This window comes from Balaenoptera ricei, chromosome 8 (genome assembly GCF_028023285.1).
Source record: "Balaenoptera ricei isolate mBalRic1 chromosome 8, mBalRic1.hap2, whole genome shotgun sequence".
NCBI classification, from domain to species: domain Eukaryota; kingdom Metazoa; phylum Chordata; class Mammalia; order Artiodactyla; family Balaenopteridae; genus Balaenoptera; species Balaenoptera ricei.
In genome coordinates this window covers 63,886,607-63,900,050 of record NC_082646.1, presented here as the reverse complement: position 1 = coordinate 63,900,050, position 13,444 = coordinate 63,886,607, and the positions used below count along the sequence as shown (strand labels likewise).

The window sequence follows — 13,444 nt, the reverse complement described above, 5'->3', positions numbered from 1 at the left end:
ATAGCAGGCACTCAATAAATATACATGGATGAATTTGCTGGCATTAAGGAATCAATCTCTACCTGAGGTCATGAAAATATTCTTTTAAATTACTTTGGGAAGTTTAATTGCTTTGACTTTTATAGTTATATCTACAATTCATATGTGTGTGATATGAGGTTAGGGTTCGTGTTTCATTTTTTTCCATATGGATATTTGGTGTCTCCAGTACCATTTATTAAAAATATCCTTCTTTCCTCATTGCTCTATAGTACTACCTTTGTCATATAACAACTGGCCATATATGAGCAGGTGTGCTTCTGGGCATTTTTTTCTATTCATTGGCCCAGTGGTACCCTGCACCAATATCACACTTTCATAATTACTATGATAGCATGGAGAAATTATTTAAGAATTGTCTTAGCAAATAATCTGACTTGTCTTAGTGTGGGTGTCCCAGAAACAAACTGGAAACATGGATCTGAGTTCAAGTAGCTAACTGGGAGGTGATCCCAGGATGAAATATTAGGAGTGTTGACAAGTGAGAAATGGAAGGAAAGGAAGTCAATAAATTGTGTATTATCAAGCAGGTTATCACCATGGGAAGCTGGGTCTCCATTCCCTGCCACTCCTCTCCCTTAGCACAGATAGAGCTCATCCCACAGTTAGCCACTCAACTTGTTGTCCTGGTCCATCTTGGATTCAGGCAGAGGGTTGGAATCTGTAGTTACAGCCATGGGCTATATCCAAGACAGAGCCTCACCTGGACACAGCTGTCTGCCTCTCACAGCAAACAAAGCACCCTGATGGAGGCCAGGAAGAAGAGCTGCTGTGCTTGTGCACTGGACTTATCTGTCTTCAACAGTGCTCTGTCCAGCTTTCTCCTCGGGAACACAAACCCCCTCCCCCAGGAATACTAAGGTGCCCTTTTGCCAGGGCCCTTGAGAGTCAATCATAGTTATGGACAAATTGCCAAGTTACAAATGAAAAAGATCTCCCCTTTAACTGCTTTAACTTCACAGAAGCTCCAGAGAAGTGCAATCGACCCTTGAACAACACAGGTTTGAATTGTGTGGGTCCACTTATATGCAGATGTTTTTCAATAAATATATCAGAAAATGTTTTGGAGATTTGCAACAATTTGAAAAATCTCACAGATGAATCATGTAGCCTGGAAATATTGAAAAAAATAAGAAAAAGTTAGGTATGTCATGAATGCATAAATTATATGTAGATACTAGTCTATCCTTACATAGGCATAAGGTGAGTGATATTTAATATAAAATTAATGTGTTAATTTTCTTACTGTTTTACAACTTTGCTTTCAAAGAATTACATTATCATACAATATACCTGTCACTCCCATAAATGGAGAAATTGTATATCAGCCTATCATCACATTTAAGTTGTTTTTTAAAAAATGAAAGTGTTTCCAATACTATATTATTAATATGACTATAATACTGTATGCCATAAAAATTTTATGATTCATTCATTAGTGTATAGGCTAGGCTACGGTGAAGCAATCATATCAATTATACTAGGCTACCACAAAGCAATCATTGCTGCTTCTTTGTTATCAATGCATGAATTATTATAACTACAAATATTAATTTCTTTTTCACATTATCTTTTCATTTTTTATGTCTAGTGTTAATAATATCTATAACATCTACAATGTTTTGTATCATATAAGACAATATTGATGTATGTATTGATAGACTGATGATTCATCTTGTAAACAGAAGATGTAAAGTTATGATGTTGATATAGTACAGTATAGTAAATGCATTTTCTCTTCCTTATAATTTCCTTACTAACATTTTTTCTCTAGCTTACTTTATTATAAGCATATAATACAAACAAAATATGTATTAATCGACTGTTTTATGTTATTGGTTAAGACTTCAGGCCAACTGTAGGCTACTAGCAGTTAAGGTTTGGGGGAGTCAAAAGTTATATGCATATTTTTGACTGTACAGTTGGCCCCTGCAATATTTAAGGGCCCACTGTACAACTAACTTGATTTTGAGTTCCTTAAACAGTCTGTGGCCTATGGTTGTAATTCCAGCACCCAACACAAAGTGCAAAAAGTGAACGCTCAATAAATGTTTAAAGTGGCTTGTTTCGATTAATCCATTTACTACTCTGTTAGGCAGCCATGCCTACAGATCCAGGTGAGACACAGGGTACAGCTCAGACCTCAGCTACCTCTTTTCTTCTTTTTTTGCTCATGGTCCCATTTGTTTCAGGAATTTTCTGGGCCTCACCCTTCAGAATTTCAACCATGGCCTGAGAGCCCTGACATTGGCATGAAGAGCCAAAGAGTAACAGTTCCAACAAGAAAATCATTTGGAACTGGGCTTCAGTTGGAGGATTTCCTGGTTATTTTCCACACAGGCAGGATGTGCCTTTATTTGCTTATTCAGTAAACACTGAAGTATCAGGAAAAGGACAAGGTGCAGAGACTACAAAGAAAACCCGAAATCACTGCCTTAAGTAGCACTTTGTGTGTGCACATGTCTGTGCGTTTAGGCGAGGGACGAACACCGGTCGTTTAAAATTTTTTTCCAATTTGTATAGCAGTTCCAGACGAGGAATTCCACTTCTCCTCCGCCACTTCCCACCATCTGCTTCTAACTCTAAAGGGGGGTGTGGCAATAGTGATGAGAGACTGCCTGCTGAAGTACTGAAGGAGAAGAGCTTGCCAAGAAAACCCAGGGTTTTTTATGAGAAACCACCATCTGCAGCCTGGAGCCAGGAGAGGTCGCTCATCTTGCAGGAAAGTGCAGAGTCCACTGCATTATCAGTGCTCAGCCTTGCACTAAATTGGGTCTCAGAATCAGACATGGCTGGCTGATCTCATAGGCTGCTGAGTTTAACGTGGAAAACTGGCAAAGGAACAGCATTATGTCCGGAGCTACCACACGGAAGGAACAAGGTTCGCCCTGAAGAGCCACTAGTCATCCAGAACGGAAGCGTGAAAAGCAAGGGGTTCTTTGAGCTGAGGGCCAGCTAGGCCTCTTACTGCATGGCCCGAGCAGCCTCATCCAAGGGGCCTCACCCCTTCGACCCGTCCTCGACTGACTCCTGGGCCCTTTTACAGTTTAAAGGGCTCTGAGTAGGGGAAGAGGCCAGAAAAACCGAAAAAAAGAGAAAATACGCCGTCAGGCCAAGAGGTGTGCAGGGCCCTGTCCCCTCCTCCGATTGGCTAGGGTTGTCCTGTTCGCTGTCTGTGATTGGCTGCTCCCACAAAGATGCCGCCGGCGAGCTCATTGGCTCCGGCCCTGTGGGCGGGGCCTCGGAATCCTGCAGGAGAAACCAAGGAGCTGGGGGCTGCTGGGGCCTTGGTCTCCGCGCCGGCGGTAAGTGCCGGGCTGGCTGGGCCAGCCGCTTCGGATGCTGCGGACACTCGGCCGTGGGAACCAACCGGGCGTCTCCACTTTCGGTTTCCGCCTCGGGGTGCTACTCCCGGCTGAGAAGGGAGGTGGGTAGACAGTTGTGCCTCTTCAGAGGTCCTGCAGGCCGTCAGCCTTACTCTGCCCCGACCCGCCCGGGACCCTCGGGCCCTGCCCGGCGTCCTGTGGCCCGGAGGTTACCCTCCCCCTCTCTCCTCCCGAACCCCGGAGGTCACCGCCTCCTCACTTCCCACTTTGGCCCCTCCTCTCGAGTCTCTTCCCGGCTTCGCCCTTTCCCCCCGGCAAATGTCTTTCCTAGAAGGCTTCCCACTCTGCCAAATGCACAGTTGAAGCAATTAAATGTTTAATAATTAAAGTTTTGTCAAAGTAATCTGTGTATCATGAAAACAAAACAATAAGGCAATAAGTACCCGCCCCTAAATCCTTTTTTTGCAGAGGCCACCACATTTAACTTTTTCATGTTTAGAGCTTTTTATGACCCTACTAAATCTAAATAATGTGCTTCCATCGCATTTCTTGATTTATCATTTTGATAATTCTTTACCCCACTTCCCTTCTGCCACCATCTTCTCAATTTTCAGTAGCTATTTTCAATTCTTTGTTGATCTCTATAGCTTTAAATCATAGATATCAGACTCTGTTGTGTCAGCTTTAGGTAGTAGCTCTTGGGGCCCCTCCGTGGTAGATGAGGATATTGACATTTCTTCCACATCGAGCCTACTATCAGCTAGACCTTAACATTTACATTTAATACTCATGTATTCAAAAATATTTGAGCACTGTCTCTGGCCTTGGGGATATGGTCGTGAACAAAATAGAGTATGTCACTATCCTCATGAAACTTCTACTGTGGGAAGTAAGACAATAAACACATACATGTCAAATGACATTAAGAGCAGGAATTTGGAGAAGTCATTTCAAGCTGGGAGGACAGCAGGAATCCAAGTGGGTGGAATGAATGGACATGGGGTCTGCGAGAAAGTGTGGAAGTTCCTCCTTTTGCTTGACTGGGCTGTTTCAGGGTGAAGAGAGAGCTTCTTGTTGGACTGAGGGCTGGGGAACCAGGATAGGCTCTTCAGTAGGTTAGTGATTTAGTAAAACAAGGTTTTAGGATATTGGTCCTACAGTTTGGTAGTGACAGTGGGAGGAGGAAAAGCAAGAGGCATGGAGGCCAGTGAGAAGGCAGGACCTGCTGATGGCCTGTGACAGACAGTTCTGCAAAATCTACTTACTGCCCCACTTCCTTCAGGAAACCTCACTGGACTACCTTTAAACCATAGTGATTTCTCTCTCCTCTTGAATTTTTATTATACTTTGAAGCTGGAGAGGTTAAATACTTTGCCCAAGATAGAATGGCAGAGCCCTGGACCAAGCATCTGTTAAATGAGGGGAGAGTAGAATAATGGTTTCTACTTAGGGTTTTGAAATACATTGAGCCAATCCATGTAAAATGCTCAGAAGAGTGCCTGGCATATAGTGTACTCAAGGAGTGCTCGCTATTATTATTAATGTATAATATGCTCTCAACTCCCTAACTTAATTATAAAAGCATTTTGGGTTTAAGAACTGTTTTCTGTGTCTAGCTCATTTATTCCTTCAGCAAATATTTATTCAGCAATAACTGCATGACAGGCACTTTTTAGATCCAAGGATACAACGATGACTAAGACCATCAGGGCTTTTCCCTTTATAGACTAACTGGTAACACAAACTTGCACGGTGAACAAATAAACATTGTCAGCTGTACCAAGAGCCTGCCATTGGTCATTCAAGTTCTGTGCCCACATACGGCCCTAGCAGAAACCTCAGGTTTCTCGCTGGAGTAGTGAATTCATCAATATGGGTTTAATTATCATCAGATGACCTTTGTTTTTATCTTCCAAGGGCTGTTTGTCCATATCTGCTTCTAATGTATCACTGAGGAGAGTGTCTTGGCATCTTAGCGGATGTTAGTGCTGGAGAAGTGGGCAGAGGTTCACAGGAGGTGGGGAAAGTGTTGCTGGTTCCCTTATACCTTACACTTCAGTGTGCAACACAAGAAAACAAATTGAGCATATAGGCAATGGGCTTCTGGCGTATTACCTTTTCTGCACCTTGACGTACATAAATATACATAGAAGCATCCTAGAGAGTGAGGAAGGTGGGTATTTCTGGCTTTATTTTGGATAGTGAAACCACACGAAGTTCAAGAGAAACAGTGCTGATTTGGAGAGCATGATGGAGGTGGAGTGAGAATGGGCTGGCGAGCGAACCCAGAGGAGGGTCAGAGATGACCGGGTGAATGGAAACTGAGAATTCCCAGCATCCCAACACTCAGGCATCCCCAGATGTCCCTTCTGAGGCGTGAGAAACGTGACCCAGTGGATTCAGTTGGGAAAGCCAGAGCTTATTAAACAGGGTTCAGAAAGGATCCAAAAGAGGAAGTTATTTTTTTCAGTCACTACTTATCCCTTTTACCTATCCCTCTGCTCTTCTGCTCTTTTTGCCCTTATTTGTGTTTCTTTCCTTCTTCTCAGCCTTCAGTGGCTCCGCCTAGTTTTATTCATGTTCTGAGGAGGGTGTGACAGGAGCCATGGATCCCGCAGCATTGGTGGAAGCTGTTGTAGAAGAAGTGGCCTGTCCCATCTGCATGACCTTCCTGAAAGAGCCCGTGAGCATCGACTGTGGCCACAGCTTCTGCCACAACTGTCTCTCTGGACTCTGGGAGGTCCCAGGAGAATCCCAGAACTGGGGTTACTCGTGTCCCCTCTGCCGGGCTCCCGTCCAGCCAAGGAACCTGCGGCCTAATTGGCAGCTGGCCAATGTTGTAGAAAAAGTCCGACGGCTAGGGCTGCATCCAGGAATGGGGCTGAAGGGCGACGTGTGCGAGGTCCACGAGGAACAGCTAAAGATGTTCTGCAAAGAGGATGGCCTGATCGTGTGCGAGGCCTGTGGCCGGTCCCCCGAGCACGAGGCCCACAGTGTCGTGCCCATGGAGGATGTCGCCTGGGATTATAAGGTGGGAGATGAAGGCCAGCTCCCCCCAGTCTCTCCCCTGCCCCCCACTTGGCTATCTCTAGATCAAGAACTTGACCGGGGGCCCCAGAGACAAAATGAGAGCTGATTCCTTTGGCTTCTCACAACCCCAGATCCCGGGGACCTGATACAGGGAGCCGTACCTCTCCTTACGTTTATGACCTCCTTTGACTTCCTTCTTTCCCACTTCCACACCTCACCCCAATCCCAACAGGTTTAATGCCTAACCCAAACTTGCTTTCCTTACTAAGAATTTGAGGGAGACCATTTTGGTCTAGCTGGGGTTCTGGGCGCCTTGGATGAGGTGGTCAAGGCTGTACCTATCAGAACGTGCAAACTCCTCCTAGCAATGCCACAGATAATCACTGAACATCAGGTGAGTCACTTTAAATTCCTCATTTTATAGACAAAACAAAGGCTTAGAAATTTGAGATCATGATCATTGGTTTTAGAGCTAGAAGGGACCATGGCTGAGTCATTTAGGATTGAGTGAGATTGTCTAATCTAGTGTTGTAGGGTCCCTTCTGACTTAAGTTAGTTAAAGGAAGATCAAAGGCCTTCTTACTCTTCAGCCACTGTTCTTTCTCTTCTCCTCACCTTCTGTTTATTGGAGGCGATAGGGGGAGCCATCTGTGACACCCACTGCTCCTTTTTTATAGCTATCCTATCAACTTCTAACTTCTTACATTTTCCTTAGATGTCCATGCTGACATATCTTTATTGGAATCATTATCCCAATGATTCTGTGATCCATTGATCCTGTACTCGTCTTAATTCTCTTTCTTGAAGTTGAGATTAGAAGGGAAAATTGTAAGATGAATCCCCTGTATTAGCTGTTTTCCTATGCAAAAAGAATTTCTGAAAAATTAAAAGTATTTATTTATTTTGTTTTGCAGGTATTAGAATAGGGAGGCAGTATACCATAGGCATAAGAGTTAAAGAGCTGGGTTAAATCCCAGCCCGACCATTTACTAGCTGAATGACTTTGGGTAGGTCACTCTCTAAGCCTCAGTTTTGTTGGGACATCTTTAGTAAAATGGTCAATATTATTATGAGAATACTTTATGCTTCCCAGTAGTCATCTCTCACATTAGAGTCTAGGATGGTACTTCTTACCTTTAGGGTGCATATGAACCACACAAGGGTCTTGCTAAAATTCAGGAGGTCTGGGGTGAAGCCCAAGATCATGCATTGCTAACAAGCTCCCAGGTGGTGTTGATGCTGCTGACACACATGGACCACACTTTGAATAACAAGGTTTAGGAGGCTGTAGGATAACAAAGCAGATAAGGATAAAAAGAGGCGTGGATAGGAAAGTCCAAGATAGTTTTCTGGCCAGGTGGGAAATGGACCTTTTCTTCTGCTTTACAGAAACTTAGAGACTGGGGGAGTTGAAATGATTCTCAGATAGAGAGACCTTGGATGTAATCTGGGCAGGAATCTGCTCCCTCTGTGAAAAGGGAACACCCTTTTCTCCCAGCATGCATTCTGGCCCACCCCCTGAGGGATGCTTGTTTTCCCATCACCTACCAATGCTAGGAAGCCTGGCTATCCACCCAGGCTACGCGAGGTGTCCTCAGGAGGTTTTTGTCTCTTTCAGTGGAAACTCCATGAGGCTCTGGAACATCTGAGGAAAGAGCAAGAAGAGGCCTGGAAGCTGGAAGTTGGTGAGAGGAAACGAACTGCCAACTGGAAGGCAAGTTGCCCCCTGGGGAAAGGAGTCTGTGTGGTCCCTGTGTTGTCCCGAAGCTGGCCTATGGTACCTTCCTCATCTCTGTGAGGCAGAATGTGGGGTTTGAGGTCAGAGAGCCTGGGGTCCTCATGTCAGCTTTCTCTACCAGGTGTGCCGCCTTCAGCCGGCCTTGGGACCACTCACTTCCAGTTTCTTGAATGTGATGTAGAGATAACTTCTGGGCTCTCCTCATATGTGAGAAAGGAAAAGTACACACCTCACATATGCTTTAGCTCACAGGGGTATGACTGGTATAATGCTTAGTAAAGCATAGTTTCTGTTTCTCTTTCCTCAGCTAAAGCATATTTACTAAAAATTAAGTAATTAAAATGTTGGAAAATCATTTCAGAAATAAACTCAAGGCCCATAACTATCAAACTATCAGAACTTGTGATCAACAGAAGGTAACATTGAATCAGTCTAAAACAGCATATTGAATTGATACAATACCAGTAAGAAGCAAAATCATCTAACAGTGTAGTTGTTACACTGTCTTAGAGGCTTAAGTGTAATGCTTCCGGTCATTTTTCTGAAAATAGAATATATTATTCTGAAAATGGAAAATAGTCTGGAATATACAGTACAAAGGTAATATCCTGGGCCCTCCTGGGATCAACAAGAGTTAGTAATAGGGACTGAGGAGCATGTACTGGAGCTGTGGGAACAGGAAGTTAGGAAAAATCATATCCTTTATCTTTGCCTCTACAGTGCCTGGCACACAGTTGGTACCAGAACATTCCAGAGTGCGTGTGTGTGTGCACATACCAGCGTCCTCAATCCCGGGTGGCCCTTACACGACCAGTATCCGTGCTGATTTCTGATCTTGGCTCTACAGATACAGGTGGAAACCCGAAAGCAGAGCATCATATGGGAGTTTGAGAAATACCGGCGATTACTAAAGAAAACACAGCCACCAGGTCGGCGGCTGGAAGTAGAGGCCGCCGCCGCTCTGGCCAGCCTGGAGCAGGAGGAAGGGGAGACCACGCAGAAACTGGGGGTGAGTCACAATGCACTCATCCAGCAGAGCCGGGTCCTGTGGAGGATGATCGCAGAGCTGGAAGAAAGGTCTCAGAGGCCTGTCCGCTGGATGCTGCAGGTGAGAAGCAGGCTTTCCTGGGAAGTCTGAGCAAGGGCTGAGGATAGCCTGGGACTCTAGGAGAGGGGGGTACCTAGTCTTCAGTGGGATCTGTCAGCACTCGGCCTACCAGACACGGATCCCGTATACCCGCTGCCCGTGCCGGCTGTTCCCCTACCCCCGGTTGGGTGGATGACCTCGTGGCCTCCTAGATGGACATTGTCTAGGCGGCCCTCACATCATACCTGTCCCTCCCTCTGGCCAGAGAGTTGAGATGGAGCCCGAAGTTGGCCAGTGCAGCCAGGGCTCAGCCTACCCTGCCTGCCTCCTGTAGGCTTCTCCCCCGCTCCCTCTGCACGCCTTCTCTCCAGCTTTGCTCCCTGCCTTCCCTTTCCCTCCGAGAAGCTCCCTCCTAGAGCTCTGTGTCTGTCTGGTCCCTCTGAGGAATGGGGCGTACTCATGTGCTGCATATCTTTTTCTCCTTCTAGGGTATTCAGGAAGTCTTAAACAGGTATGTTTCCATCTCTGGAGCCCCTCGACAGCCCTGTAAGAGAAAGTGGGGCCTGGCCAGAGCCAGAAGTGGGGAAGGAACGTAGACCAAGTACCTACAGAAAAGTGGGTGCTGGCCCGTAATCTTCTGCCCCTTCCATTGTATTGGCTCAGGAAGCTTTGAACATCTTTCTTTTTTCTTCTTTGTGCTTGGCCAAATTCATTTCAAGCATTACCAATAAGAGTTTCAGGTAAAGCTATAAAATGTATGGTTTCAAGTAGATGGCCCAAGGAGGGGAGAAGACTGCAGCTGTCTCCAGTAACATCGGTGCTCTGAGTCTGCATATGGGCCCTTCTCCTCTGCAGTACACCTCTTCCTCTCCCAGTGTCAGATTCACACCTAACCCTTCCCATGGCCTAGGTATGTGAATATTCTCTCTGTGCCACAAGCCGTTCAGCTCAGTCAAATAATCATCACATCTCTGCTCCGCCTGGTATTGCTGGGGAAGGGGCACCTCGCTGACTCCGTCCCTGGCCAAGCCCCCTTCCCTGTACTAAGGGAAGGCCTATGTGGCATAGCCAGGACTTGTGGCCCCAAGGCCTACCCCTCTCTACCAGGAGCAAGTCTTGGAGCCTGCAGAGACCAGAACCAGTCTCGCTGGAGCTGAAGACGGACTGCCGTGTGCTGGGGCTCAGAGAGATCCTGAAGACGTATGCAGGTAATGAATGCTTGGCGGGATTGTGATGAGCGGGGGGCGGGACCCCTCGCGGAGGAATGAAATGGCTCAGTGCCCTCTGGGATGCCCATCGCCCACCCGTCATGGAGGAAATCGCTGGCTGTATCTATCACAGAGACCTCGCCCAGGCCCCCTCGCTCTGTGTCAGGGTACCAACCAGGATCTTTTTCCTTAGCGGATGTGCGGCTGGATCCAGACACTGCGTATTCTCGCCTCATCGTGTCTGAGGACAGAAAATGCGTGCGCTATGGAGACACCAAGCAGAAGCTGCCCGACAATCCTGAGAGATTTTACCGCTACAATATCGTCCTGGGCAGTCAGTGCATCTCCTCGGGTCGGCACTACTGGGAGGTGGAGGTGGGAGACAGGTCTGAATGGGGCCTGGGAGTGTGTAAGGAAAATGTAGACCGGAAGGAGGTGGTCTATTTATCCCCCCACTACGGATTCTGGGTGATAAGGCTGAGGAAGGGCAATGAGTACCGGGCAGGCACCGACGAATACCCGCTCCTGTCCTTGCCCGTCCCTCCCCGCCGGGTGGGAGTCTTCCTGGATTACGAGGCCCATGATATCTCCTTCTACAACGTGACTGACAGCGGCTCCCACATTTTCACTTTCCCCCACTATCCCTTCCCTGGGCGCCTCCTGCCCTATTTCAGTCCTTGTTACAGCATCGGAGCCAACAACACCGCTCCCCTGGCCATCTGCTCCCTGGACGGGGAGGAATAAGAGAGCCACCATCTTAGCCAGAGGCCTTGGAATTTCGCCTGGCCCGCAGGGGTCTTGGAGGACCCTGCCCCTGACGAGGGTCCCCTTGAACTGAGCTGAGCCTGGAAGCCAGGGATTCCTCTGCCTGACCCAGTGGTCTGTCACTACTGGGCCAAAGTCTCCCACTAAACCAGTCATGTTAAAAAGCTGAGACTCGGCAAAAGGAGCATTGCACCCCCGCGGGAAGTATGACAAGGCTTTTGGCGAGGATCACGGTGGTCCTAAGGATCAGGATAGTCCTTTCTGCAGGTCACGCCCCTCTTCCCCATCCCCGTCAGTGCCATAATTCAGTGAGGATGATGAATTAGATCCGATCTTCAGGAAACCCATGGGGTCAGGTTCACCAACAAGCCAGAAGAATACTGTCCGTGTCCAGAGCTGGTTGCTGATACCAGCAGGAGGATGCTTCAGCTGAGGTTTACAGCCTCTGAGCACCCGCATTTCACCCCAGCTCTCTGACCTCCCAACTGGAGAAATGCACCGCCAATTGCCCAGACCACCCCAGTGGCCGTCCCCTCTCTGAGCACAAGCTGGGCAAGTCACTAATCTCAGACTCTTAAGGAGACCTGTGTCCGGGTCCTGCCCTTTTCTCTAAATGTCAGAATCAGAAAACCTGTGAGCCTTGTTTTGATTTTCACTTCATGGATGAAGAAACTGAAATGGCCTTAGTGCAGCCAGTTATTTCTCACAAAGCTGATGGAAAGAAGAGTGTATAGATTATAAAGTATTTCTCACATTCAAATGAAACCAAACTGACAAACTCACTTCTCAGGTCACATGTCTGCATATCATTCATTACATTCAGGTCTGAAACACCCCAATGTTTGCAAGAATTTAAGTGTCCTCAATGGGAAAATGGGTATAGTAACTGCATACTCTCCTACCTCGCAGGATTGTTGTGAAGATCTCAGATCCATCCCGTACTTTTGTTCCTTTCTCAGGGACAGGGAAGGCAAGCCATGGATTTTGCCTGTGGTGGCAACCTTCCCATCTCACCTTTTTACAGCATCTTTGCAGCACTGCCTTAGTTTCTTAGGGCCTCTCCTGACAGTCCTGTCCTTTTAGACCAAAAGATACCCATGCCCTGGCAAACTCCGGGCCACAGTAATATATTGAGCGTCTATTATATGTGTTTGTCTTTGGGTTAGAACAGGGACTGTGACATTAGGATAGAGAATGGAAATAATACAAAGAAAAATGTAAAACAAATGCACTGAAAGGAAGGCTCACCCACAAGCTCGTTGGGCTAAAGTTTGGATCTTTGTCACCAAGGGAATCTTCATGGTTCTGGTAAATATTCTGCCTTTCTCTTCCCTAAATCTGTGACAGAAGGAGTAAAGCAGAAGGGAAGTGTGGGGAGGAAGAATAGGCCTAGGCACAAAAAGCCATATATGATAATGAAAGGGAATTAAGACTGTATATCTGGGCTATTGGCCCTTTAGAGTGATGGTTGTGTGTGGCGAAAATAATCATTACAGGTCTTAAAAGTGTGATTTGGGAATGATTGTGCTGGAAACAAACTAAAGCAAGCATATGAGAACTATGGGTTTTGCCTGTTGTGAGGGGCTACAATATATACATTATGTATTGTCACCGTGATGCTGTGTAACACAACCTCTGATGTAGTTTAAGCTTGAAAGTAGTGACTGTTGAGTTAGGATTGGGCAGCAAAGTAGATACTAGGTTAGGTACAGGCAGAACCAAAATCATTCCTGTAATAAAGAATAGCAAAAATTGTTTTTCTACCTTAATTGTATTGGTTGTTCACATATGAAGGAGGTGAAACAGGCCAAAATGGAGAAATAAACTCATTCCTCCCACCATGCTTCCAAGTTGCTCCTTGAGCATTAGCAGTAGGAGGGGAGAACTTGCTATCATCCGCCTGGAGGGGAATGAACTGGTAAGTCACAGACCTGGTCTTGGCAAAGGGTTGAACAGACCTACATTAGAGGGAACATATATCTTTGTGTGTGTAGGGGGGCGGGGCAGGGGGACTCCCTGGGGAAGTGTGTATAGACTTGAGAAATAGATCTTTAGGCAGTGCTTCCAGCTACGTCCATGGAAACTTAACAGAGAGTCTAGGGACTGAATCAGTGTTGTTCTTTTCTGTGGTTTTATTAGGCCAAATCTTGGAAGGTTCCTAGAAAAAGAGAATTATTAGGTGATAAATTCATTCAAACCTAGAATGAATTAAGGAGTGAAATGGCATTATTTGTAATGTGCTCTTTGGGTT

The 13,444-nt window shown here is 46.3% G+C and overlaps 1 protein-coding gene across 2 annotated transcripts; it reads left to right on the top strand.

Moving 5' to 3' along the window:
* The first annotated feature begins 3,122 nt into the window (after positions 1–3,122).
* On the top strand, positions 3,123–12,956 carry TRIM68 (tripartite motif containing 68). Of its 2 annotated transcripts, none has more exons than XM_059930942.1 (7): positions 3,123–3,344; positions 5,915–6,396; positions 8,014–8,109; positions 8,981–9,241; positions 9,709–9,731; positions 10,328–10,428; positions 10,622–12,956. In XM_059930942.1, the coding sequence occupies exons 2-7, from the start codon at positions 5,971–5,973 to the stop codon at positions 11,170–11,172; spliced, it is 1,458 nt and encodes a 485-aa protein (XP_059786925.1). In that variant the 5' UTR covers positions 3,123–3,344; positions 5,915–5,970; the 3' UTR covers positions 11,173–12,956. The 2 variants fall into 2 exon arrangements, with proteins under 2 accessions (XP_059786925.1, XP_059786926.1); XM_059930943.1 differs by lacking the exon at positions 3,123–3,344 and adding an exon at positions 3,351–3,466.
* Positions 12,957–13,444: the final 488 nt, after the last annotated feature.